At 45.7% G+C, this 25,964-nt stretch overlaps 1 protein-coding gene across 1 annotated transcript in view; it reads right to left on the reverse strand.

Moving 5' to 3' along the window:
* SLC51A (solute carrier family 51 member A) overlaps window positions 1–25,964 on the reverse strand; it is a 59,663-nt gene that overhangs the window by 12,489 nt on the left and 21,210 nt on the right. The window contains exons 4-7 of the mRNA XM_068281234.1: window positions 24,254–24,327; window positions 23,431–23,589; window positions 6,963–7,074; window positions 2,735–2,881 (exon numbers count right to left, since the gene is read on the reverse strand). Of these exons, the coding sequence (XP_068137335.1) occupies window positions 2,735–2,881; window positions 6,963–7,074; window positions 23,431–23,589; window positions 24,254–24,327 (492 nt within the window). The remainder of the gene's footprint in view (window positions 1–2,734; window positions 2,882–6,962; window positions 7,075–23,430; window positions 23,590–24,253; window positions 24,328–25,964) is intronic.

A 25,964-nucleotide genomic window follows, 5' to 3' on the forward strand; every position in this document is an offset into this window, starting at 1 on the left:
ATTTTATCTGATATGTTACTTTGATAACTGTGGTAATTCCAGAGCTCAGCTAATACCTGCCGACAAGAGCTGACCTGTACTGTGCATCTAGTTAACCTTGGGCCGATCGCACGTCCCTGTGCCCTATCAACTTTCGATGGTACTTTCACTACCATGGTGACCATGGGTAACGGGGTCAGGAATCAGGGTTCGATTCTGGAGAGGGAGCCTGAGAAACGGCTACCACCACATCCAAGGAAGGCAGCAGGCGCGCAAATTAGCCACTCCTGACTCGGGGAGGTAGTGACGAAAAATAACAATACAGGACTCTTTCGAGGCCCTGTAATTGGAGTACACTTGAAATCCTTTAACGAGGATCTATTGGAATGGAGGGCAAGTCTGCTCACTACATACTGTATGTGTAATGAACCCAGAAAACTTCACCTGTCACCTCAGCCCTGACCATCTACAAATGTTGACTGTTAAATTGTTCCAATTTTTAATTATAACAAAGTAAAAAAGAAATACATTTACTGTACTTTAACACACACTGAGAGATATCCTATATAGTACTTTCAATAACAAATACAGTTGCAAGTTAAGCACTGCTTATGATGATAGACAGTGTGCTGGCTTGTAATAGATAGAAGACGATAGTAGAACTGCAAGGCCCAGCAATGACTGTGGCCTGCCCTGTATGCAGTTTCACTCACACACACACAAACACACACAAACACACACAAACACACGCACGCACGCACGCACGCACGCACGCACGCACACACACACACACACACACACACACACACACACACACACACACACACACACACACAGTCCTTGTCTCTCTGTGGGCTGTATGCAGTGTCACCCACAAAGGGAGCTATGGTATAGTACGTTCAATCACAGATACAGTGGAAAGGTATGCACTGGTATAATAGTGTGCTGCCAGTGGTGGGACTACAAATCCCAGCTAGCTTGGCTGGCAACTGTCTGTGGGCTCTAGGTATATGCAGTGTCACCCACAAAGACAGCTATGCTTTAGTAAGTTAAATGACAAAAGCAGTGAAAAGATATGCAATGTTAATACAGAGTGTGGGCCGGGCACACTACAGCATGGCCGAGCTGTGACAGGGCTGTATCTATGCCTGTCTGTGTTACACACACAAAAAAAAAATCAGAAGAATATTAGCTCTCAAAAGAGCTTTTTGTGGGGTGATTTCAGCAACAAGATTGAGCAAGGAGCAAGCTAGCAACAGCCTAACCATCGCTTTCCCTATCTCCAAATGTCTCTCCCTTCCTCTCACTATAGCAAGATCAGCAGAGTGAGAACATGGCCGACGCTACAGCGTTTTTATAGGGAGGGGCAGGAGTGCAGTAGGGAGTACAGCCTGATTGGCTGCCATGTGTCTGCTGACTGTGATGTAGAGGGTCAAAGTTTAGCCCAATGACAAGGTATAAGAGGCGGGTCGAACGCTCCATGTGTTCGCTACATGCCATGGGTGCGGGTAGCTGATATCCGCGTGGACTACCCGCCGGGCGAACCATTCGGGCCATCTCTACTTATTGCTAGAAACTGGGAAACTGGGGGGGGTTACTACCTCACAAATTTTACATAGAGTGGAAGAGATACAGAACGTGTTATGGACTATTTATATCATACTTTACATGACACCAATTTACTATAACATGCTAATTGGGAGGACTGGTCTAGAGCTAGCCTTTTTAGCTTGATGAGTCTTTGAGTTTAGGATCGACCTGGGAATCTTTCTTTCCTCTTCTTTATGTTTATTGTTATGAGATTTTATGCTCTGTTTTTTGTACCATGAGATGGAACAGTTTGTTGTTATAACCTTGATCATTGCCCCATTTTGCTTTGTTTTTTATGTTTTTTCTTGGGCAGGCAGGGTAGGCAGTACAGTGTGGCAGCATATGGTGGTGTAGTGGTTAGCGCTGGGTCCTTGCAGTGCTGGGTCCGCGGTTTGAATCCCAGCCAGGACAACATCTGCAAGCAGTTTGTATGTTCTCCCCGTGTTCCTCCCACATCCCCAAAAACATACAGATACGTTAATTGGCTTCCCCTTAAATTGTCGCTAAACTATGTAGGAACTAGATTGTGCGCCCCTCTGAGGGACAGTTAGTGACAAGACAATATACTCTGTACAGCGCTGCATAATAGGTCGGCGCTATATAAATAAAATACTGTGTCCTTATCATTGCAATGTTGGAGGTAACCTTCATTGTTTTCTATACACTGTACTGTACCTATGTTTGTATCTGAATTTTCTTTGCAATTAAGACCTAGTGAAAGAAAGGAGATACTACAAAATGGTGGTTGAGGGTCAGTAGAACACAATGTTATAAAAATGTCACTCATGTGTAATGCTACATTCACAGTGGTGCATCCTAACGGCTGTGTTGTAGTGCAGAACGTCGCAATGTAAAAGCAAGGTGACATTCACAGTGTGGACGTTGTGTGGTATAGCAGAGTGCGGCATTGTATCACACTGCATGCAGTGCGTTTACCGCATAACAACCACGTAAACAGTACAGTGAAGCATACTTTTCATTGACTTTATGCTTCACTGCATGTGACACAACGCATGGACAACATGTGGCGCACTTTCCCATTCCGTTGTGTTGCATTCCCACTGTTACAGGGAACACAACACAATTCCCACTGTGAACCTAGCCTCACTATTTCATTTATGAAACATTAGAGCTTATTGTGACACTATGTAACATATACATTTACCTGAAAGATTGCATACTTTTTCCCAACGTTATAATCCTTCAAGTGAGCTTTAGCATGTCGGAAAAGAATCCCAATTGGCCACAGTGCTATAACTGTACTGAATCCCAGACTTACATTCATCCAAAGGGCAATGCTTTTGCTGGAAAGCTGCAAGACACAGAATACAGAATATAACAGTTATGCTTGCTGCAACATTAACGACTTCAGTTTACATCAATATAAGGTCTGGAATCCACTAGCAGCGCTTTTCAAAGCCTTTTCTAAGCGCCTGTGATTTGAAAAGCTCTTGCTAATGTAATGCTATGGGTGTGATCCCACTTGAGGGATGTGATTGTTTAAGAAATCCCCCATAGCATTGCATTAGCAAGAGCTCTACAAATCACTGGTGCTTTGAAAAGCACTGCTAGTGGGCAGGGCTGTGGAGTCGGAGTCGTGGAGTCGGAGTCGTGGAGTCGGGCAATTTTGGGTGCCTGGAGTCGGAGTCGGGAAAAAATGCACCGACTCCGACTCCTAATGAATTTGTAACTGTAATTAAAATAGAAAATATGATAAAATGTTCTATTTCTCAGATAATAGTCATTAAAAATAATGTATATATACAGTAATAGCTGTGCTTAGTCCACAAAAATGAAATAAACCAATCAAAATTAGTTACTTGTGCTGCTTCAATAAAGCAGTCCCCGTATTTTTAAGGTCAGATATACATATCTGATTGTGACTGTATATATGATGTGTACACAGGAATCTCTTATATATACTAAATAACATCTATGCTGTAAGAATAAAGCCTGATGTGTAGCTGTGTCACTGATAGAGATGGTCAACGAGATGGAAATACTTCTGCATTGATGCTGATTTATGCAAATGTATGCACTCCCTTTGCTGATGAAATAAAATAATTTGATATGTTATTAAAATTTGGTTTGGTGATTACAAATTAAAGGGTAACTGAGACGGATGAAAAGTAAAGTTTTATACATACCTGGGGCTTCCTCCAGCCCCCTTCAGGCTAATCAGTCCCTCGCTGTCCACCTCCACCACCTGGATCTTCTGCTATGAGTCCTGGTAATTCAGCCAGTCAGCGCTGTCCGGCTGCATGCCGCTCCCACAGCCAGGAACATTCTGCACCTGCGCAATAGTGCTGCACAGGTGTAGTATGCTCCTGGCGGCGGAGTGTGTGCATGCGCACTACGCCCGACTGGCTCAAGTACCTGGACTCATAGCAGAAGATCCAGGTGGTGGAGGAGGACAACGAGGGACTGATTATCCTGAAGGCGGCTGGAGGAAGCCCCAGGTATGTATAAAACTTTAATTTCATCTGTCTCAGGTTTACTTTGTTACACAGTAGTACTATACTCTACATATGCACTCCCCACAGAGCTGCAGGGAATCCACTGAGAATGCTGTGCACATTGAACACAGAGGTGTTGTCTGTTTACAATCTCCTCATTCCCCTGCAGAGTACCTGCACATCATTCTTACATGTACCCACACTTACATTGCCTAGGGCCTGATAGATGTTCTTTGTTCCGATTTGTACCTTTTACAAGTACTCTTACCAAGGACTAGTTTTGGTCTAAAAGGAATAAATATAGTAATCTACATATCCTTCTCACTTCAGTTGTCTTGTAAAATTCCTAAGCGTTGGCAGTTAAGAGACGAATTTCATATTACATACTTTTAAAAAACAAAATTGTAATATGCAAATTAGAGGAGTCGGAGTCGGTGGAATCCTAAACTGAGGAGTCGGAGTCGGTGGATTTTTGGACCGACTCCACAGCCCTGCTAGTGGGTCCCAGGATTTATAGCAGATAACAACTCTAGGAAGCACATTCTGTATGTGAAAAAGATATGTCAAAATGAGGACATGTTCCAGAGATACAGGTTTCTATGGCTAAAGTGAAGATAATAAGGTTGCGTTTCTGATTTTCCCTTTTGTCTGCTAAGACAACCTATAAGAGAATGAATACAGAGGCTTGGGAGGTGGAACGGTGATTTTGACATGCATTTTACCTCACCTGCTACTTTTTCTAGGGAGAAATAACTATCATGGATGATGTATTACTACATTCAAGTGAATGCCAATGTAAAGGAATTACAGTAGTGACAACCATGCACTGCTCACAGGTGACCACAATTAGACTTGTATAATTATGGCTGAAGGGCCTTTGCAATGGACAACATCATCGTATCACAACACAATGCAATGATATTCCTATGAGGCTTTCACATTGAGTGCGGCACAATGGGTTCTGAGGCAGTAACAAACAGCTCGATGTACATTAACAGGGTAACTTTGCCTGCGTTTACAGTGGCAGTGAATAGTGATGGACGTCATCCATGATTAAATGTTTGCGGATCAAAGGATTGCAGCGGATCCCATTGATTTTAATGGAAGGCCAACTTCTAAAACCTTCAGGACATATTTGCAATCACAATTTCCCTGGTGGTATGATTCTTTCTGGATTTTAGGGTCTAAAAGCGGTGCAATTTTTTTCACAAGCTTTTAGTCCCTAAAATCACTAAAAAATTAGTACCGCAGTGAGATCTGTGCCAGCCCCTACACAGACTCATCTCCCCTGGATCCAGTGCTGCAATCCTCCCTCCATCCACCAGGTGGCGCTCTACCCCTATAGTGAGACTGTTGCCTGTCACCATGTGACAAACCACAATCTCACCAGAGGGACCGAGAGCCTCCGAGGACAGGAAGAAGAATAGCTTCCAGCATCTGGATTCCGGGGTAGGTGAGTTACAAATGCCCGCTACACACAGGCTCTGCACATGCCTCCTGGCGGCTACCCTCACTGAGGTTTGGGGTTACCGCTCTGAGCTGCAGATTTCCGGCCCAAGCCTGACTCAGGGTTACCGCTAAGGAGGTTAACAAGGTGTCAAAACTATCCAAAAACCGGAACACTGGCATGGCAGAGGGGGATCAATTTCCCCCCAAAAATATGTATTTTATTATTTTATGCAGAAAAGCCTTTGCATAAAATACATATTTTGGGGGGAAACATTTTTAATGTGTAAGCGTGAAAAATCACTTTTGGTTTCTAGATTTTCCAAATTAACTTCTTTAGAATGGCCGCCATGTTTACCTGTCTAAATATTATTATTTTCAGCTACTGTGGCAGAGGCCTTAAATATTTGGTGTTTACCTGCCTAATTTTTAAAGTACACTGCGGTCATAAAATATGCTGCTTGCGCAGCGTGGGCCTAACATTGCACTAGAAACTCAACAGTGATTTGAAACGCAATAATGCCTTCAATTCATCAAGCATCACCGCATTCGGTAATGCTGAAAACAGCTGATTTTTCGAACGTCGCATGAAGTCTGGAAGGTGAGTTTGCACTATGAGGCTTACCGCAGCCAAACATCTTCTCAATGGAGGGGACACAGAAGGGGGCCCAAGGAAAGGGAGGAGTCAGGCCCCCTCCCCACGGCTGAGTCCCTGTGTGCCCGCTGCGCCCTCCTCCTTCACTGTAATCCCCCAACCTGCCAAAGCTAGGGGGGGGGGGGGCACCTATAGATGGCTACTTATACTGGGGGCACCTATACCTGGCTATCTATACTGTGGGCACCTATATCTGGCTCCTATAATGAGGGGACCTATACCTGGCTAACCTATACTGGGGCACCTATGCTTGGCTACCTATACTAGGGACACTTTTATACCTGGCTAGCTATACTGGGGGGCACCTATACATGGCTACTTATTCTGGGGCATCTACACCTGGCTACCTATACTGGGGCACCTGTACCTGGCTACCTATACTGGGGCACCTATACCTGGCTACCTATACTGGGGGCACCTGTACCTGGCAACCTATACTGGGGCACCTGTACCTGGCAACCTATACTGGGGTCATCTATACCTGACTACCTGTACTGGGCGCACCTATACCTTGAATACCTATACATAAACAAACTTTCATTGTACCATATGCCTCACTAAATGGTCGCACTGCAATGATACAGCGTAATGCAACTTTACTGGCTACGTTGCTTTGCGATTTTATTGCAATGCAGCGGAGTCAATGTGAAAGAACCCTTATACAATTGCCAATCGTGATTTTAAATTGGAGGGGAAAATCGTGTATCTGAATTCTGGTCATCACTCACTACAAACAGAGCCTCTCAGTAGCATTGTATAGATCTATAATTCATTCTACCATACATAACTACACAGATTTCTCAATGGAGTTTGCAGAGGTAAAATAAGAAACTCACATCTTCTACATTATAAATTCCATCAGCAAAGAGGATCACGCCAATGATATTGAAGACTGGTTTCAGGAAGGCCAGCTGGAAAACACCCAGGACCAGAAGGTTCACATTCTTCCTGCAAAACACGGTAAGCATAATGATTCAGCAGAATACTTGAGGAGTGTCTGTTATAGAGAACCTTGCTGAATAGCCTTCTGTGGTTTCTGCACTCGGGAACCCATTATAAGGATTGTTAGATCGGATTTCTGAAGGTACACTGAGAGCTGCTCTTACCAATACACCTGTCTGCTCGGGACACATTCGCTATTAGGCTCGGTTCAGTGGCGTAACAATAGGGGATACGACCACACCGGGGCCCTTGAGCCAGGGGGGCCCACTAAGGTCCATCCTCCATCCATCTTATTGGCTTTTTATTGGTGCTATGCTGATAATGAACACCTCTATATGTGCATTGCACAGTGGTAATCCTTAACCTCCTTGGCGGTATGATTACTGCTGGAATTACTTCCTGAAAGCGGTACAATTTTTGTGATGGAAATGTGGTGTTTTCTTTTGACCTGTAATTTTCAGCAAATAGCAATAACCTACTCATATCTAATTTTAACTAGTGCTAAGAGTTTTAGTAATAAATAGACGGACGCAACTACTTTTTTTTTTTTCAATGCAAGGATTTATAAACTCCCTTACATTTCAAAAAATGCACAACATAAAATTCAGACATATTAATAAATAACAAGATCATAAACCCAGTACTGCAGTTAATTTAGCATGAAAGGGTAATAAAAATAAACTCGTACTTTTTTGCATGAAAAAATAATGCAAATCAGAAAAAAAGCGAATAAAACTCCCGGGTATAATAAATCTGCACATCCCCACAGATAATTTAGCATGAAAGGGTAATGCAAATAAACTCATACTTTTTTGCATGAAAAAAATAATACAAATAAAAAATGTAATGCTAATCAGAAAAAAAAACGAATAAAGCTCCCGGGTGTGATAAATCTTGAAACATGGGACTGCACAAAGACCCACGTCAGTCAGGACAGTGGAACCTGGTCTCTTTTCTTATTTTTTTGCCACTGCTGTCCCTCTTTGAGCAGCAAACCACACACATCCGACTTGGTGTTGCCTTCTTTTCTGTCGGCGGGACGTATTCCACAAAGTGGCGTGCAATCAGGCGTTCTGGATTTACCACTCCAGCACCATGACGTCCAGGTCTCCTCGCCGTTGTGGGTGAACTTTGGTGTCTAGCAAATATGGACTCCACAACTTTCCAAATAAAGTCAGCGTGAATCCCGGGCTGGTCGCTATATTTTTTGAAGAGCACATAGGAGTTCCATAGACACTGCTCCAGAAGATGACGGAAAATTTTGTTATAATATTTTTTTTGTTGCTTCCGCATCGCTGGATAGAAGGTGGTCTCCAGATCAGTTTTGTCCACGCCTCCCATAGTGTTGTTGTAATCTAACACAAGCTGTGGTTTAACGACCTCTTTCCCACCTCTTGTGTGGACCGTCACTGTGGCGGTATTGTGCACGGTGCTCATCAGACACACGTCTTTTTTGTCCCGCCATCTCAGCGCCAGAATTTTGCCTTTTTGCCAGGCCACAATGTGCCAGTGCCAAATGACGGTGGCATGTCGCGCCTGTTAGGCCTAACTGTGCCATAGCAATCAGTTCGGTTATGCACAAGGACCTCAATTAGCTCTGGAGAGGTATAAAAGTTGTCGGTTGTGACACAGTAGCCCTGATTTAGAAGTGGCTCGAGAAGTGTCAGGACAGAGGACGTGGCCAGACCATAGCTGCGGAAAGTCTCGCTAAATGTTGTCCCCTTTCCTGTGTAGATAACGGCATTCCATATATATCCAGAGCTGGATTCACACAGGCGATAAGATTTTATCCCAAATCATGCCCTTTTAGACGCGATACATTGTATCCAGCTGAGCCGTCCCTTATATGCCATGAGGCTTTCATCGATGCTGATGTCTCTCTTAGGCACATAGGTCTACTTGAAGTTCCTCATTATAAGTTGGCTTACATCTCAAATTTTACGAAGTTTCGGTGCCGGATGTGTGTTTTCGTCATATTCCTCTTTATTTGTAAAATGTAGGAACTTCATGATCAAAGAAAATTTATATTCCGACATGACGGATCCAAAGAAAGGAGTAGCCAGTAAATGATTGGTGGACCAATACATTTTCTGCATTGGTTTCCCCACAACTCCTTGTAGGATGATTAGGCCCAGGAACTGCCAAATGACATCTGAGGTCACCGGTTCCCATGCTCTGACTCTGGAACACCTCAGATGTGAAGTCGCCATTTGCTGCTCTGCGAACCTGTTTGTCTCGGTAACAATTTTGTCGATGACGTCGGCTGTCAGAAACAATTTCAGGTACGTCAAGGGGTCGCTGCCTTCCACCTCCACCTCCACCTTCAAACCTGGTGAACCAGTGAATGCGAATCTCTGTGGCGGAGCTTGAGGTGTACTGCAATCTCTGACATCAAGTGACGAATCCTGTGTGTGTGTGTGTGTGTGTGTGTGTGTGTGTGTGTGTGTGTGTGTGTGTGTGTGTGTGTGTGTGTGTTTGTGTGTTACTTTATTTTATAATTTTTATTTTATTTATTTACATTTATTTTTCTAATTTTTTATTATCTTTTTTTTTTTTTTTAATTCATTTTTTTTCTAGCGCCGATCAGGCGCCGATGACGTCATCACGCTGATGACGTCATCACGCTGGGGGCCGGGGCAAAGCGATCAAAGAGGGAGAGGACAGGGGGAGCGGCAGTTGGACCGGGGGAGATCGGGGAGAAGATGGGCAGAGGACGGGCAGAGATCGGAAAGCTGCCAGAGCTGCAGCGGATGTCTCCTGCGGGAGATTGAGACAGCGGGGGGAGCGCCGATCATTGCTAGCCAGGGAGAGAATTGCTGCGGCTTTCCACCCCGTCTCTCATACGGGGTTACCGCCAGGGAGATTAAAGAGGAACTATTAGCCATACTATGTCAGGGAAAAACACATAAGTAAGTAGATAATTACTTGCTCTGCTTACATAACACATGTATTGCACTGTCCACGTTTTGACTTCAGTGAATGTTATTTAGTAAAATAAAGAAAACTATGTTCTTGGCAGGGGCCATCTTGGCTCCCACAAACATGAAGACAATCCTGATGTCATTTCCTCCCTTACTCTCCCCTCCGCATCCTCTCTTCTGTCTTCTTCCGGCAGCATTACACAGCTTAGTGGGGAGGAATAAAGCAAGTGCACACAAACTCACCTCCTTATGGTTCCATGCGGTAGTGCAGAGTATAGTCGAGATCTTCAGCACCTGGAACCATATGGAGGTGAGTCTGTGTGCGCTTGCTTTATTCCTCCCCGCTAAGCTGTGTAATGCTGCGGGAAGAAGACAGAAGAGAGGATGCTGAGGGGGGAGCGGATGCGTCGGTATTATGGTAGAGGGGGCAGACGGTGGCACAATTCAGGAGGGAGGCCAAGGACAGTGACAGAAGACAGGTGCTGACCCCCCTCCCTGTGCCAAAGCTACCACAGAGGAGAAGAAGAGGGTGGCCAATCAGAGAGGAACAGAGGTGTGGGAGGGGTAAATGGGAGGGATAGAGGTTTCAGCCAATCAGGCTGAACTAACTGTCAGAGGGTAATAACTAGTGGGAGGAGGAATTTAAAGATGGAAAAAATGCCCGGCAACTTCCTTTTTGTGGCAGATGTACGAATTAAGGAGCCAGGGGACATGGGGGGTGATATTCTATTAAAAAATGAAAGTAAGAGTGATTTAGAACTTGATTGCATTGTCTGATTAGCATCCTTTTTACTTATTTAACAGCTAGAAAAGGTTAAATTATCTTGGATTCTATGGCTATCAGTTACTCTTTAAAGTGATCCTTAAGTCTATTCAAAAAAATGAGATTTACTCACCTGGGGCTTCCCTCAGCCCCCTGCAGCCAATCGGTGCCCTAGCAGCCCCGCTCCGATGCTCCAGGACACGCCAGCGAACACTTCCGGTTTGGCCGTCACCGGCCGACAGGCATGGGAACGCGAGTGATTCTTCGCGATTCCAGCCATAATATCGTCCCCTATGCTGCTATTGCGGCCAGGAGGCTGAAGGGTGCTGAGGGAAGCCCCAGGTGAGTAAATCTCATTTTTTTGGATAGACTTAAGGATCACTTTAACAAGCTATTTTTTAACTCTTAGCGGATCGCTCAGAAACAGCCTTATCAGTCCGCCGACAGCGTGTACACACGTGCATACTGTCGGCTAAAGACCGCCCAGAGGGAGGGTCCGGCCGACCCATCGTTTCCTTTTGCAGTGAGTGTGTACGCACCTTTAGTGACTTGTGACAATAATTAGGGTGTAAGCTCCTGGGCAGAGCCGGAACAAGGTCCTCCAGCACCCAAGGCTGAGACACCAAAGTGCACCCTTCCATCCCTCCCACCCCAGCCGTCACACACTGATTGCTATTAGACTAAGAGTTGCTATTATGCTGGGCATACACGGTGCGTTTTTTAATCAATCGAGCCGATTTTCTATCAATCGAGCTGATGGCTCGATTGATAATTTTTGACGTGTTCGATACCCCGCCGGATCGATTCCGCGCTCGATACCGGTGGGCAGGACAATAGAAGAAACGAGCGGAAGATAAGAAGCCGCACGCAGGTACGAGCGGGAATCGATCCGGCTGCACGCGGGGACGAGCGGGGACGCGCCGCAATCTATCGTGCGGCTCGATACATGGTACAAAACATACCGTGTATCCCCAGCATTAGACTAAGAGGCGCCCCAGAGCCCCCAACACCTTAATCTCTAGTTATCTGGCTTGCAGTCACTGCCATGGTTCCCCTTTTCTATTTCTCTCTGCTTTAAATACAATAAAGGAATGATAGCTGAGTGAGTTGTGTGCCCCCTCCTACACTGCGCCCTGAGGCTGGAGCCTCTCTCGCCTCTGTCTGCCTCTGCCCTGCTCCTGGGGTCAGTGATATAAGGCAGGGGCTAGCCTGTAAGCTCCTGATGGGAGTTAGTGGCATCAGGCTGGCATCCAGTTAATGGCATCAGGCTGGCATCCAGTATTACCCCAAGCTGTGACATGTTTAAGCTTTGCAAAAAATCCAGTCCTACACATATTCTTTCAGCACTAGCTCATTAACACAGGGGCTCCTATGATCTAATTTAGACCGTCCAAGTGTCACATTTTTTGCCGTGACACTAACTATTTGCAGCCTCTATCACAGCATAACGGGGCACTAGGCAAATGCCCCAACCTCTTTACAGAGTAGGAGAGTTTGCACTTAACTGTTTCACTGCCCATAGTCTTTGCAGAGAACACTAAAATACATGCATCACATCACACTCTGCAGCTTTGCCTCCCACTAAACTTCATCAGCAGCACAACAACATAAAACTCCAGGCTTGGCAAGAAATGTCTTTGAAGTTGAGAGAGAGTGAGACAGGGATCTCTACCCTGTCTATCTGGTTACAGAGCATCTGAATAGTGAGGTGGATATCTTATCTTTCAATATGCTTGTGCTAGAAATCCTGTATGTTTCACTCATATTGGTTGCATTCCTCTGTGCTATTGCTTTTATTAACAACCCATATTGCGATACAAGATCCTTAGTTAGGGATAGTTGTGTGATTTTATGCATTTACAGTCCTGGGACTAGAGTTATGCACTTGTAGGCACTGCGTTAACATTTTTGATATGTGAAGTTTTTTGCCAGAAATAAAGAATTTAATATTTTGCACATTTCAGTCTTTATTTTCTTATTTAATATATTCATAACGCTTCATGTAGAGCTGTTTACTCTCATTTATATCCTTTAATACATATGCGTGATGTGATTATTTTTTAAATAGCTTGCCTACCATTGCTCCATGCGCTAATCTCTGCATGGGATGGAGGGGGAAACTACATAGGGGAGTGGTTTTGAAAAAATTGGGGAGTAGTTATAGGTGTGGCAGGGGCGTGTCTTCGTGTCCCTTTTTCCTGGCCCCAAAAGTTGGGAGGTATGAGATCATCAGCTAACCCCCCTGTCTATCCTAACAGGGAAATTCCCTATCCCATGTAATCATACTGTAGTTTCCGTTTATGTGCAGGGCATGCAGTATGACGCAGCAGAAGTCTAGCTATCTTTGAGGTGCTGCCAGGGCTAATAGCCCTGTTTAGGACTGTTTGTAAGAATTGTGAATATGCAGCCTTATACATAGTTTTATTCATGTGGAGCCCCCAATATCCCTGGCAGTCTAGTTTCCTCGTTGTTTACCCATGTTGCGCACCTGTCCCTCCAAACCCTCCCTCCGATGTAGATGCCCCCAGGGCTCTGCTCCTCCCTCCCTCTGATGCAGGTATACTATATGGTATGTGGAAGGCACTCCGTCGTGCTTGGTGGCAGCTTTGCATTACACCAGCAGCTTTCTTCTGTATTGTACGGGTCCTTGTTTGATACACTGCCTTTCCCACATAAGGCGCCTGTAGGCGTGAGCCTACAGTGCCTTATGGAAAATCCGGCCATGACCGTTTGCGACACATTGCACGGATAATGCGCAACAATCTTTTCCGTTCTGTTGTGTTCCTGCTTTTACAGGGAGTGCAACAACCTCTGTGAATGGTCTAAACAGTTAAATCCTCCTGCTAAACATCTCTGAGGTAACTTGTCTACACAGGAAAGAGGGGACAATGCTTCTACTGTCCACTAAGAGAGCATTGTTGAGCAGAAAGTTAGAATATTAAGTATGTAATCCTACGTCAGAGATGAACATATTTATGCCTATAAAATAAAAAGGTGCACTTTAAACCAGAAGGCTGCATTTGCTATGGTTGCCATATGTCCTTAGATAAACTGCTTGAGAGCTGCAAAACCATAGGGACAGGAAATTATATAAGTTTTATTGGATCATGCCATTAATGAGTAAGCGTAACAGAGTACTTGGAAGAGAATTCAATTGAATATGTTATGCTTGTGATATTCCAGGAATGATTCTTATAAAAAAAGGGAGGTGCAGGAAGAGCAGTTAAAGAGAGTCTGAAGCGAGAATAAATCTCGCTTCAGACCTCATAGATAGCAGGGGCATGTGTGCCCCTGCTAAACCGCTGCTATTGCGCCACTAAACGGGGGTCCCTTCACCCCCAAATCCCCCTCCGTGCAGCGCATCCCCTCTTCCTGGTTGGGGCAGGGCTAACCGCCGCAGCCCTGCCCCGCGCGAGTCTGTCAGCGCGTATCTCCGCTTCTCCCCCGCCCCTCTCAGTCTTCCTTCACTGAGAGGGGCGGGGGAGAGGCGGCGAAGCACCGCTGATAGACGCGACTGGAGGAAGGGCTGCAGCCGTTAGCCCTGCCTCCAGGAACGACCAAGTCTACGACCAAGGTTTGCGGGGGTGGGTTTGGGGGTGAAGGGACCCCCGTTTAGCCGCGGGATAGCGGCGGTTTAGCAGGGGCACACATGCCCCTGCTAACTATGAGCTCTGAAGCGAGATTTATTCTCGCTTCAGAGTCTCTTTAAAGAGGAACTTCAGCCTAAACAAACACTCTGTCATTAAATTACATTAGTTATGTTAATTAAAATAGATAGGTAATAATCTCTTACCCTCCCGAACAGGCAAATGTTTATGATTTCATGAGGGCAGCCATCTTTTTGGTTGAAAGGAGGTGACAGGAAGAATGAGACACAGTTCCAACTGTCCTGTGTCCTGATCACCCCTCCCTGTTGCTAGGCAACGAGAACAACAACATCAGGAATCCCATCATGCTTTGCACAGTATCAGGGGAAAAATGCCTGGGCAGTTTTCTTTGATGGGTGGAGCTTAGCTTCTGTGCAGCCAAAAAATGAGGCTTGGTAAGAAAAATAAAGTTCTGATGCTGTGAAACTGTTAAAGAAACACCAAGCCTTTTCAGTGCTGCTGAGCAGATTTTTAGTCTGGAGGTTCACTTTAACCATTTACCGACAAGCATACGTATTAAAACGTCATGCTTTAGCCTATTAACGGCAACATGACGTTTTAATACGTTGTGCGATCCCGCCGCCGCTCCGCACGTGTGCGTGCCGCTACTGACGCCGTTTCCGTCGGGATCCCGTGTTTAGTGATTGGGGAAGAGGACCGAGCGGTCCCCTACCCAATCGCAATGCCTGGAGTGAATTCACAAAACAGGAAACTGTTACAGTTAAATAAAGTGCAAAAAAAAAAAAAGTGATCACTTCCTATAACCGTAGTGTTCACTAGCGCCATCTTGTGGCCAAAAAGTATATTACACACACAAACACATACATATACAGGTACATACACATTATTAATAAAATTAATAAAATTACACTTCCAACCCTCCCCCCCTCCAAAAAAAACCCACTTGTAAAATAAAAAATAAGCTTAAAATAAATCAATAAATAGTTGCCTTAGGGACTCAGCTTTTTTTAATCTATATTTTATTAGGGAAAATTGATTTTAATGTATTACATAGGGGCTTGTAATTATGGCCAGAAAAAAAAACTGAAAAATAACACCTATACTTCAAAATAATATATTGTCGCCGTACATTGTGATAGGGACATAATTTAAACTGTTTAATAATTGGGACAACTGGGTAAATAAAATGTGTTGGTTTTATCCAAAGGAGAATGTTTAATTTTAAACTATAATGGCTGAAAACTGAGAAGTAATTTTTTTCCCATTATTTTTGTATTTTTCCCATTAAAACCAGGGCCGGTCCTGGACTTTCTGCTGCCTGAGGCAAAGATCGTAAAGGCGCCCCCCCCCCCCCGCCAATATTCCTACATAACATTACATCCCCCACACAACCGACCGTGTCCATGAAGGAAAGCCTGAGTGACGCAGCAAAGTGAGTGACTGACTCACCAGGGATTGGGTCTCCCTCCGGGTCTGGCGGCAGCGAAGGGCGGGCATCCGCATCCAGCATGCATCCTGCACTGGCAGGGGACAGACGGCTGCGGTCTGCGGCGGGCATGCTCCATCTCGGATCTGAGGGATCTCGCGCTGGGCCAGTGAGCGGCGGCCGGCGGCAGCCAGCCAGCCTCATCATCATCATCGTCACGGTCACGTCGGCGGCGCTCGCTGCTCAGTGACTGACCATGACAATCAGCCGCAGCCAGGGCAGCAGAGCTGGCGGCAGCCGCCGCCATCAAATCAGCAGGCTTAGGCACTAGGCAGCGTCACCAGCGTGCAGCCTTGGAGGAGACAGGAGAGGCTGCAGAGCTCGGAGTCGTCGGACTCGGAGGCCGGCGGCAACAGTGCAGTTTCTAGGCTAAAATGCACCCAGGGCGAGGGTGTAAAAATTGCGCCCCCCCCCCCGGTATAGGTAGCCAGCTATAGGTCCCCCCCCCCCCCCGAGTATAGGTGGCCAGGCATGGGTGAGCCAGTAAAGTTGCCCCCAGTATAGGTTAGCCAGGTAGGTGCCTCCAGTATAGGTAGCCAGTATAGTTGCCCCCAGTATATGTTAGATAGGCAGGCACCCCCCCCCCCCCCCCGCCCCGGTATAAGTTAGATAAGTAGGTGCCCCCAGTACAGGTTAGCTAGGTAGGTTCCTCCAAAATAGGTAGCCAGTATAGTTGCCCCCAGCATAGGTTAGATAGGTAGGTACCCCCAGTATAGGTTAGTTAGGTAGGTGCCCCCAGTATAGGTAGCCAGCATAGTTGCCACCTCTATAGGCTAGCTAGGTAGGTAGGTGCCCCCAATACAGGTTAGATAAGTGCCCCCAGTATAGGTTAGATAGGTAGCTTCCCCCCAGTATAGGTTAGATTAGGTTGCTGCCCTTCAGTATAGGTTAGATTAGGTAGGTGCCCCCAGTACAGGTTAGATTAGGTAGGTGCCCCCAGTATAGATTAGATAGGTAGCTGCCCCCAGCATAGGTTAGACAGGTAGCTGCCCCCAGCATAGGTTAGATAGGTAGCTGCCCCCCAGTATAGGTTAGATAGGTAGCTGCCCCCCAGTATAGGTTAGATAGGTAGCTGCCCCCCAGTACAGGTTAGATTAGGTAGGTGCCCCCCAGTATAGGATAGATAGGTAGCTGCCCCCAGTACAGGTTAGATTAGGTAGGTGCCCCCCAGTATAGGATAGATAGGTAGCTGCCCCCAGTATAGGTTAGATAGGTAGCTGCACCCCCAGTATAGGTTAGATAGGTAGCTGCCCCCCAGTACAGGTTAGATTAGGTAGATGCCCCCCAGTATAGGATAGATAGGTAGCTGCCCCCAGTACAAGTTAGATTAGGTAGGTGCCCCCCAGTATAGGATAGATAGATAGGTAGCTGCCCCCCAGCATAGGTTAGATAGGTAGCTGCCCCCAGTGTAGGTTAGATAGGTAGCTGCCCCCCAGTATAGGTTAGATAGGTAGCTTCCCCCCAGTATAGGATAGATAGGTAGCTGCCCCCCAGCATAGGTTAGATAGGTAGCTGCCCCCCAGTATAGGTTAGATAGGTAGCTGCCCCCCAGTATAGGTTAGATAGGTAGCTGCCCCCCAGTATAGGTTAGATAGGTAGCTGCCCCCCAGTATAGGTTAGATAGGTAGCTGCCCCCCAGTATAGGTTAGATAGGTAGCTGGCCCCCAGTATAGGTTAGATTAGGTAGGTGCCCCCCAGTATAGGATAGATAGGTAGCTGCCCCCAGTACAGGTTAGATTAGGTAGGTGCCCCCCAGTATAGGATAGATAGGTAGCTGCCCCCAGTACAGGTTAGATTAGGTAGGTGCCCCCCAGTATAGGATAGTTAGGTAGCTTCCCCCAGTATAGGTTAGATTAGGTAGGTGCCCCCCAGTATAGGATAGATAGGTAGCTTGTCCAGTATAGGTTAAGTAGGTAGGTGCCCCCTCATAATGGCGGAGGGGGGAGCCGGAGCCGCGGTGAGGGCAATGCAATGTAGCCGCTGCTGATACACACGCTGCTTCCTGTTTACACAGGAAGCAGCCGCGTGTGTATCAGCCGGCTAGGCAGAGAGGAGACCAGCAGGGCGGGAGCGGCGATCGGATCCAGGGAGGTGAGTAACAGCTGTGTACAGCAGCGCTTCCCTGCGCGCTAACTCTGCTGCCTACAGTCCGAGGGGGGAGCATGGAGAGCGGCCCGGGGAGAGGGAGGGAGAGGTCGGGCTGCCCTCACCGCGGCTCTGGCTCCCACCCCGCTATCACAGCCACGTCATCTGGTGCCGCCCCTCCACTTCCTGCCGCCTGAGGAACCCGCCTCACCCCGCCTCATGGGCGGGCCGGCCCTGATTAAAACGCATTTAGAATAACAAAATTCTTAGCAAAATGTACTACCGACAGAAAGCCTAATTGGTGGAGAAAAAAATGAGGTATAGATCATTTTCTTGTGATAAGTAGTAATAAAGTTATTAGGGAATAAAAGGGAGGAGCACTGACAGGTGAAAATTGCTCTGGTCCGTTAGGGTAAAAACCCTTGGGGGTGAACTGGTTAAGTTACACTGAATCCACCTCACATATCTATATCGTGTGCAGAGAAAGGTTGTGTTTTTTTTTAGAACTAGTTGAGCAATAACATACAGTAGATTCCTGTCTTCCAATTCCTTATTGCACACAGTTATTCCACCTACTCATGTGTCATCTATGTAAAAAGTGCTGGCAGCAGCCATTTGCATTTTTACATCAACCCCCAGGAATCAACGGCAAGTCAAAACAGGGCAAGTTCTGTTAGCAGCAGGGCCGTGCAGAGGATCCTCAAGGGGGTGGTGCTCAAATTTGAAAAGGGGGCCCTAATCAATCAATCGTGCTAAATTGTGTATGCACCCAAGAGTCAGTTGTTCTTTATATATAACCTTGCTATTACTTTGCTGACAAGGTGCATGTTAGCTAATACATTGGCATCTATTTTTATTATTTTCATTATTTTGAATATATAGTTGATGGCCTATGTTGGGTCATCAACTTAGATGATTGGTCATCTGCTACTTAGGTGTCTTTTTCTTGTCCTTTTACATACATTGTGTATGTAATACCCCCTCTCCAGAAAGCATTAGGCAGTCTTAACCTTCCCCCCCTACACACACACACACACACCTTTATAGCAGTTTCAGGCAGACTGTCTCCTTCCAACCAACTCTTTTGGCGCCACCACCCTCAAATCAGCAGTCATAGGTGCCCACTGTTAGAGTGGGCACAGTGGAGCCCTCGGTGGAGGCACAGACTCACCTTTCGTTACTGGAACCTTTGTCCCTCTAGATCAGCACCGAAGCTTCTTTTCAGGCAAAGAAGCAGTGGTTGCCAATATGCAGTGGTTGCTATGCATCAGTAGGTGCAAAACTGCAGTAAGTGCCAAGGTGCAGTGGGCGCCGAGATGCAGTGGGTGTAAAATGCAAAGGTCCACATTGTGCTAAGTTGCAATGGGTGCCAAGATGCCAAAGTACAGTCTGTGTCAAGCTGCTGTGGGTACCAAGGTCCAGTTTGCATTGGGTGTTTATTTGCAGTGGGTGCTATGCAGTACTGGGTGCTGAATGAGTAGCAGATGGTGATAAACAATAGTGGGTGCCATGTGAGCGCTAATTGGTACAGGGAGCCATGTGAGTGTTGAACATGAGTGAGTAAGGAGTGCCCTGTGTGGTCTGGATGTGTGCCATGGGAGAATACTGCGTCTCATATGGGATCGGACCTAGGGTGGGTGCTGGGTACTATTTGGGTGCTGGCCATGGACAAGTGGAACTTGGTGCCGTGTGAGTGCTGTGCCATGTGGGTGTTGATTATGGGGGTATGGGGGTCTTAGGTGCAAATACTGAGTGCCAAGTGGGTACTGGGAGTGAGTACATGGTGACATATGGGTGACGTGTGCTGGCTAGTGGGGTATTTGTTGTCATGTGGGTGCTAAATGCAGATGCTGGGTGCAATGTGGGTTCTGGGTGCTGGCACAGGGTGTCATGTGGATTCTGGCTGTATGGGTGGGTATCAAGCATTATGTAGGTGTTGATTGCAGGTACTCAGTCCCTTGTGAGTCTGGGTGCAAGTACTGGATGTCATATGTGAGTGCTTGGTGTTTGTGCTGGGCACCAAGTGGAGGCTTAGTGCAACTGGAACTACTGCAGATGAAGCATGTGGGTGTTGGGTGCAGGTACTGGGTATCACATAGGTGCGAATACTTGGTGCCATGCCTGCACTGGGTGCTAGCTATGGGTGGGCATTGTGTATCATGTGGGTTCTGAGTGCTGGTACTTTGGGTGCTAGTACTGGTTATGTGAGTGCAGATAGTGGGTACCAGGTGGAGGCTGGGTGCAAGTACTGTGCCATGTGGGTGTGATTACTGGGTGCCAGCTATAGGGTGAAGGGGTGTGTGCAGGTATTGGGTGTCATGTGGCTGTTTGATGCAAGTACTAAGTGCCATATGGAGGCTGGATGTGAGTATTGGGTGCAGGGTGCTTGGTGCAAGTACAGGGTGCTTGCTATAGTGGGGGTTACTGGTTGGTGTAAAGTGGGTGCTGAATATTGGTGGGATTGCAGTGGGTGCAGGGAGTGGGAGGTTGCTGTGGGTACTTCTATGAATGGTATAGTTGTTGCTGGGGGGGGGGAGGAGGGTAGAGGTCAGTGTGGTTGCTGGGGGAGGTAGAGGTCAGTGTGGGTGCTGGGGGAAGGGTAGGTCACTGTGGGTTCTGGGGGGGGGGGTAACTGTGGGTGCTGTGGAAGGTAGAGGTCAGTATGGGTGCTGGATGAAAGGGAGGACACTGTGGGTCCTTTGGGGGAGGTAACTGTAGGTTTTGGGGGAGGTAGATGTCATTGTGAGTGCTGGAGGAAGGGAAGGTCACTGTGGATGCTGCTATGAATGACATAGTTGCTGCTAAGGAAGGTAGAAGTCAGTGCTGGAGGAAGAGTAGGTCATTGTGGGTGCTGTGGAAGAAAGAGGTCAGTATGGGTGCTGGAGGAAGGGGAGGTCACTGTGGGTGCTAGGAGAGGTCAGTGTGGTTACTGGAGAAGGGAGTAGTCGTAGATGCTGTTTGTTGGGAGAGGTCACTGTGGGCACTGGCGATTGGAAAGGTCACTGTAAGTGCTGCTTTTGGGATGGGAGGTCCCTGTGGATGCTGCAGGGGACACGAGGGTAGCCTCTGGGGGAGGGAAAGATCACTGTGGGTGCTGCTTGAGGGATAGGTCAGTGTGGGTGCTGGGGTAGGCAGGATCATTGCTAGAGCTGGGGAGGGAGAGGTGATTGTGGGTGCTAGGTGAAGGGAGAGGTCACTGTGGGTGCTGGGGGAGAGAGAAGTCACTGTGGCTGCTAGGTGGAGGGAGAGGTCACTGTGGGTGCTGGGGGAGGGAGAGGTCACTGTGGGTGCTAGATGGAGGGAGAGGTCACTGTGAGTACTAGATGGAGGGAGAGGTCACTGTGGGTGCTGGGGAGGGAGAGGTCACTGTGGTTGCTAGGTGGAGGGAGGCGTCACTGTCGATGCTAGATGGAGGGAGAGCTCACTGTGGTTGTTAGCTGAAGGGAGAGGTCACTGTGGGCGCTAGGTAGAGGGAGAGGTCACTGTGGGTGCTAGGGGAGGTAGAGGTCAGTATGGGTCCTAGGTGGAGGGAGAGGTCAGTATGCCACACTAAGATTCCTGTCCGGGCCTCTTCACTTGAAAGCGGGGGCAGAGCCTCCTGAGGGTGGGTGGGGCTTATCGGGCGGGGCTTACTTTGCACGACCAGAGGGGCCTTTTTTGAAGATTTTAAAAGGGGGGGGGCGGCTGGCCACCCAGTGCACCCCCCTCTGCACATGCCTGGTTAGCAGTGTGAGGGAGGTGACTCTTCTATATTAGAGCAGCTGTCAGAATCGGTCACACAGACAACAACCACCACCAACCATAGAACACAGAAGCATCTCCCCTCTTCTTCTTCTGCTTTGCCCTAACAGTGAGTAAGTAAGTTATGTGTTGACTCTCTCTCTTATTAATCGATAATAATAATTACTCTTATTATTTTTACTCAAGTGAAAGCAGACATATTTATATAGTTATCTAGGCTAAGCAAAGACTTGCACCCAACTTCAACCTCACTGCACCTCATTCTAGAGGAAAGAAAATCCACAAAGGCAGAAACAATCTTCCTGACGGGATCTGGGTATCCTCTTCCCATATATAGCACACATTTTAACTTTCAGGTACTTTTTATAACAAGCGTAAATCCTTAGACTTTATAAGGCTGTGGCAAATCTTTTGACGGTAAATTGTGACTGTTATTCCATTTTGGTAGACACAAAATCAGTCAGGAATTATAATTGTTATATTGATTGGACATTAAAAGGGGTTGGTTTTTGTATTGTAATTTTTTTTGAAATGTATTTTACTTGAAATGGAATAAAGTGTGCGTGAGCGCTTGCGTGTGTGTATGATATCTAAAGCCCCCTACACACGCTCAACAGCGGTCTTTTATGTTTTCACAACTTTTGTTGTGAAAGAAGTTAAAACACATAAAAAAAAGTATTTTGCTATTGTTCAAACAGCTGATAAGACTGATAAGAAGTGAATCCAACTGTTGGATTGACTTCCTATCAGTCTTATCAGCTCTTTGAACAATAGCAAAATACTTTTTTTATGTGTTTCTCCTTTTCACAACAAAAGTTGTGAAAGCATAAAAGACCGCTGTTGAGCGTGTGTAGGGGGCTTAAAATGTTGCTATATCTGGCAGTATAGCAGACTGCTATTGGGACAGTGGATAACGAAAAAAGATATGATAACGAATAGGTTCTATGTATCTTATGCTAGGTACACACCATACATTTCCTGTTAGATTTTCTGTTATGCTGGGATAACACGATACGTTTTTTGTAAGAATTGTTCCGATAGAAGCCTTCGATAATAAAATTCTGACATGTCTGATGTTCCGCTCGATTCATTTCCGCTCGATTTCTTATAGAAGTCAATGGAAAAAAGATAAGAAAAACGAGTGGAGATAAGAGAATCGATCAGAAAATCGAATGGTTAATAGATCGCGCCGAATCGAACGCAAAAAACGTATCGTGTAATTCCAGCATTAGATTTACCTGGAAGATAGATAATTTCCAACATGTTGGAAATTATCTATCTAACCATCTATCTGCCTAGCAATTAGGCATTGTTCTACTCAGCAGGAGATAACCAGAAGACAATGCACTAAAGATAATGACCAGTCTCTACAGAAAATAACAGAATATCTAACAGAAAAATCTAACAGCAAAATGTATGGTGAAATGCTGGGCATACGCGGCACGTTTATGCGCCGGAAATGAGCCAGCGCAACGCGGATCGATTCCCGCTCGTCCCCGCGTGCACTTCCTTCTCAGCGCTTATCAGTGCTTCGTTTTTGCCTATTGTCCGCCCGCGGGGATCGAGTCGGCAATCGATCCCCCGCGTGATCGGACATGTCGGAAATTATCAGTCGAGCAATCAGCGGCTCGATTGATAAGAAGAATCTGGGCCGTGTATGCCCAGCATAACAGAAAATTGTATGGTGTGTACGATATAGTGCAGCGACTATAATATACAGTACACACACAAGACAGATTTATTGTGTAATGTGCTTACTTGGTGAGTCTGATGGGGCGAAGGCACAGGCAGCAGCAGCAGCATGGCCCGGTGTTGATGTGTACATCCGTACTTTCAAATTTTTTCACTATTGCATCCTTTCCTCCAAAGCCTTCAATAAAAACCATCAAGATGAGGTAGAAACAGACTGCAAAATACCTAAGGTCCAAATAAAGATGAGACAATTGTAGTATAATTACACTTTCTGAATGCAAAAAAAAATATATAATAATTTAAAATAGCTCTAGCATAGCAAGATGTACAAATCTTCCTTAACCACTTGAGGACCGCAGTGTTAAACCCCCCTAAAGACCAGGCCATTTTTCACTTAATAGGCCACTGCAGCTTTAATGCCTTGCTGCAGGGCCGTACATGTCAGCACACAAGTGATCCCCCCCCCCCCTCTTTTCTCCCCACCAACAGAGCTTTCTGTTGGTGGGGTCTGATCACTCCCCCAATGTTTTTTTTATATTATCTTATTATATTTGTAATAAGTGTTTCCCTTTTATATTAAAACTACGAAGTTTTAATGTTCTCAAAACAACAAAAATTGAAAAAACTATAATGTTTTAATTTTCAAAAATTATATTTATCAGGCGCCCAAATTTCTGCTTTTGTTTTGGCGCCCAATATCTGATATTTGCATTAGTGCCTATGGCGGTGCCCAAATTGTTTATTACCTGCAGGCGCCCAAATTTCCTGCTTCTAATATGACTGCATCAAATAACAACATTGTGTAAGTAATGGCACAGTGATTACCTTTACTGTCAATAATAGTACAAACACCTAGTGCAAGGTTTTCCCGTGGCCTGCTAGTACTTACGTGTTTATAATAAGGTCTATATACATGGCTGAACGAGGGATCCACAAGCCCAAACAACTGAATACTGCGATGAGCTAAAGAGAAAAAAAACACATAAAACCTTGAGGCAGATAATTATGATGATTTTTCCTGGCCATTGCTTCTAGTGGCACAAAGTAAAAGAAATTCTAGTAAGAAAAAGACATAAACTGAAATTGCTGTAAATTATTTAGGATATCCACTTTTATGTCAATTATCCTGGTTTCAGCATCAGAAACACTTCCTATATCTATATATTGCTGTATATTGGTATGGAGCTCTGTCCTTCCAGTGCTATTACAGCCTAGACCAGGGGTTCTCAAACTGGGTGCCACGGCACCCTGGTGCACCTCAGGCCCCTTTCAGGGGTGCCTCGGCATGCATCCCTATCCTTTATGCTATACCATCAGGTAATGCAACCACGCATTGATATACAATGCGGCTGCATTACCTGCTAGTTAACCTTTAGTCCCCGCAACCATGGTTGAGGTTGACCATGAAGAATCGTGGTGCCTAATGAGCATCACTAGCTACTTGGAGCGGGGCGTCGCCTGATAAGGGTCATAACGTAATTTTGGTAGTTGTTTTTGCCGAGGGGTGCCTTGAAAAAATTTCAAAGCCTTTAAGGGTGCCCTCACACAAAAAAGTTTGGTAACCACTGGCCTAGACTGTTTTGCTATGCGGAGTTCTCCCAGAGGATTCTGGGACACTAGGTATTATTTTCACTATGTTCTGTACTCCCAGTAAACAGACATTCTGCAGTGATGTACCTGCCAGCACTAAAGATGTTGCCACGTGTAATTCAGGTTGAGGAAACACTGGGCAAACACTGACTAAATTATTTACAAATAAATATTGTAAAGAAAAAAAAGTATTTTTATTCATTCGGTTATTTTCACTACAGTTCCTCTTTCATTATTTTGGATTTACAAAAGCAAGTCTTGGAATTAGAGTGATGCCTTTTACCTCACAAACATTACAAATGCATTGTTTAGAATAAGTGATAATGAACAGCTCTGTATGATTGTTAATAAAGGATGCAAATTACATCCTCTCTACCTATGTGTTGTTGCTTTAGTTATAGGATGTCATCTGGCAACATTTGTTACTCCAAACCTGTACATATTGTTTAACATGAATTGTTATTATTGGCCCCCAAAATGCAGAATACATAATTTCCAAAAAGTATTGAAAATGTTGTTGATCAGATCACGGAACAGTTTTCCACTTCGCTTCAGTCAACCAAATAAACCTCGGCCCAGAGAAGATGACAGTGGGGCAGATTTACCAGAGCAATAATGACTGTTTTATCTATTTACCTATTTCCTACTTATTCAATCACCATTGAAAAAAAGTAGTAACCTGCATGTGTTTTCAGAGTTAAAGGGGCACTATGGCGAAAAATTGTAAAATGTAAAATACGTGCCAACATAAACAAATAGGAAGTTCGTTTTTTACAGAGTAAAATGAGCCATAAATTACTTTTCTCCTATGTTGCTGTCACTTACAGTAGGTAGTAGAAATCTGACAGAACCAACAGATTTTGGACTAGTCCATCTTTTCATGGTCGATTCTTAGCAAGGCTTTTATTCTTTATAAAGATATTCCCTAAAAAGGATTTAAACAATGATGCTGGTCAGCTTCACCTGCTCGTTACACAGTTTTTTGGCAGTTGGACAGAGCAACTGCTATT

This window comes from Hyperolius riggenbachi, chromosome 4 (assembly GCF_040937935.1).
Source record: "Hyperolius riggenbachi isolate aHypRig1 chromosome 4, aHypRig1.pri, whole genome shotgun sequence".
Lineage (NCBI taxonomy): Eukaryota > Metazoa > Chordata > Amphibia > Anura > Hyperoliidae > Hyperolius > Hyperolius riggenbachi.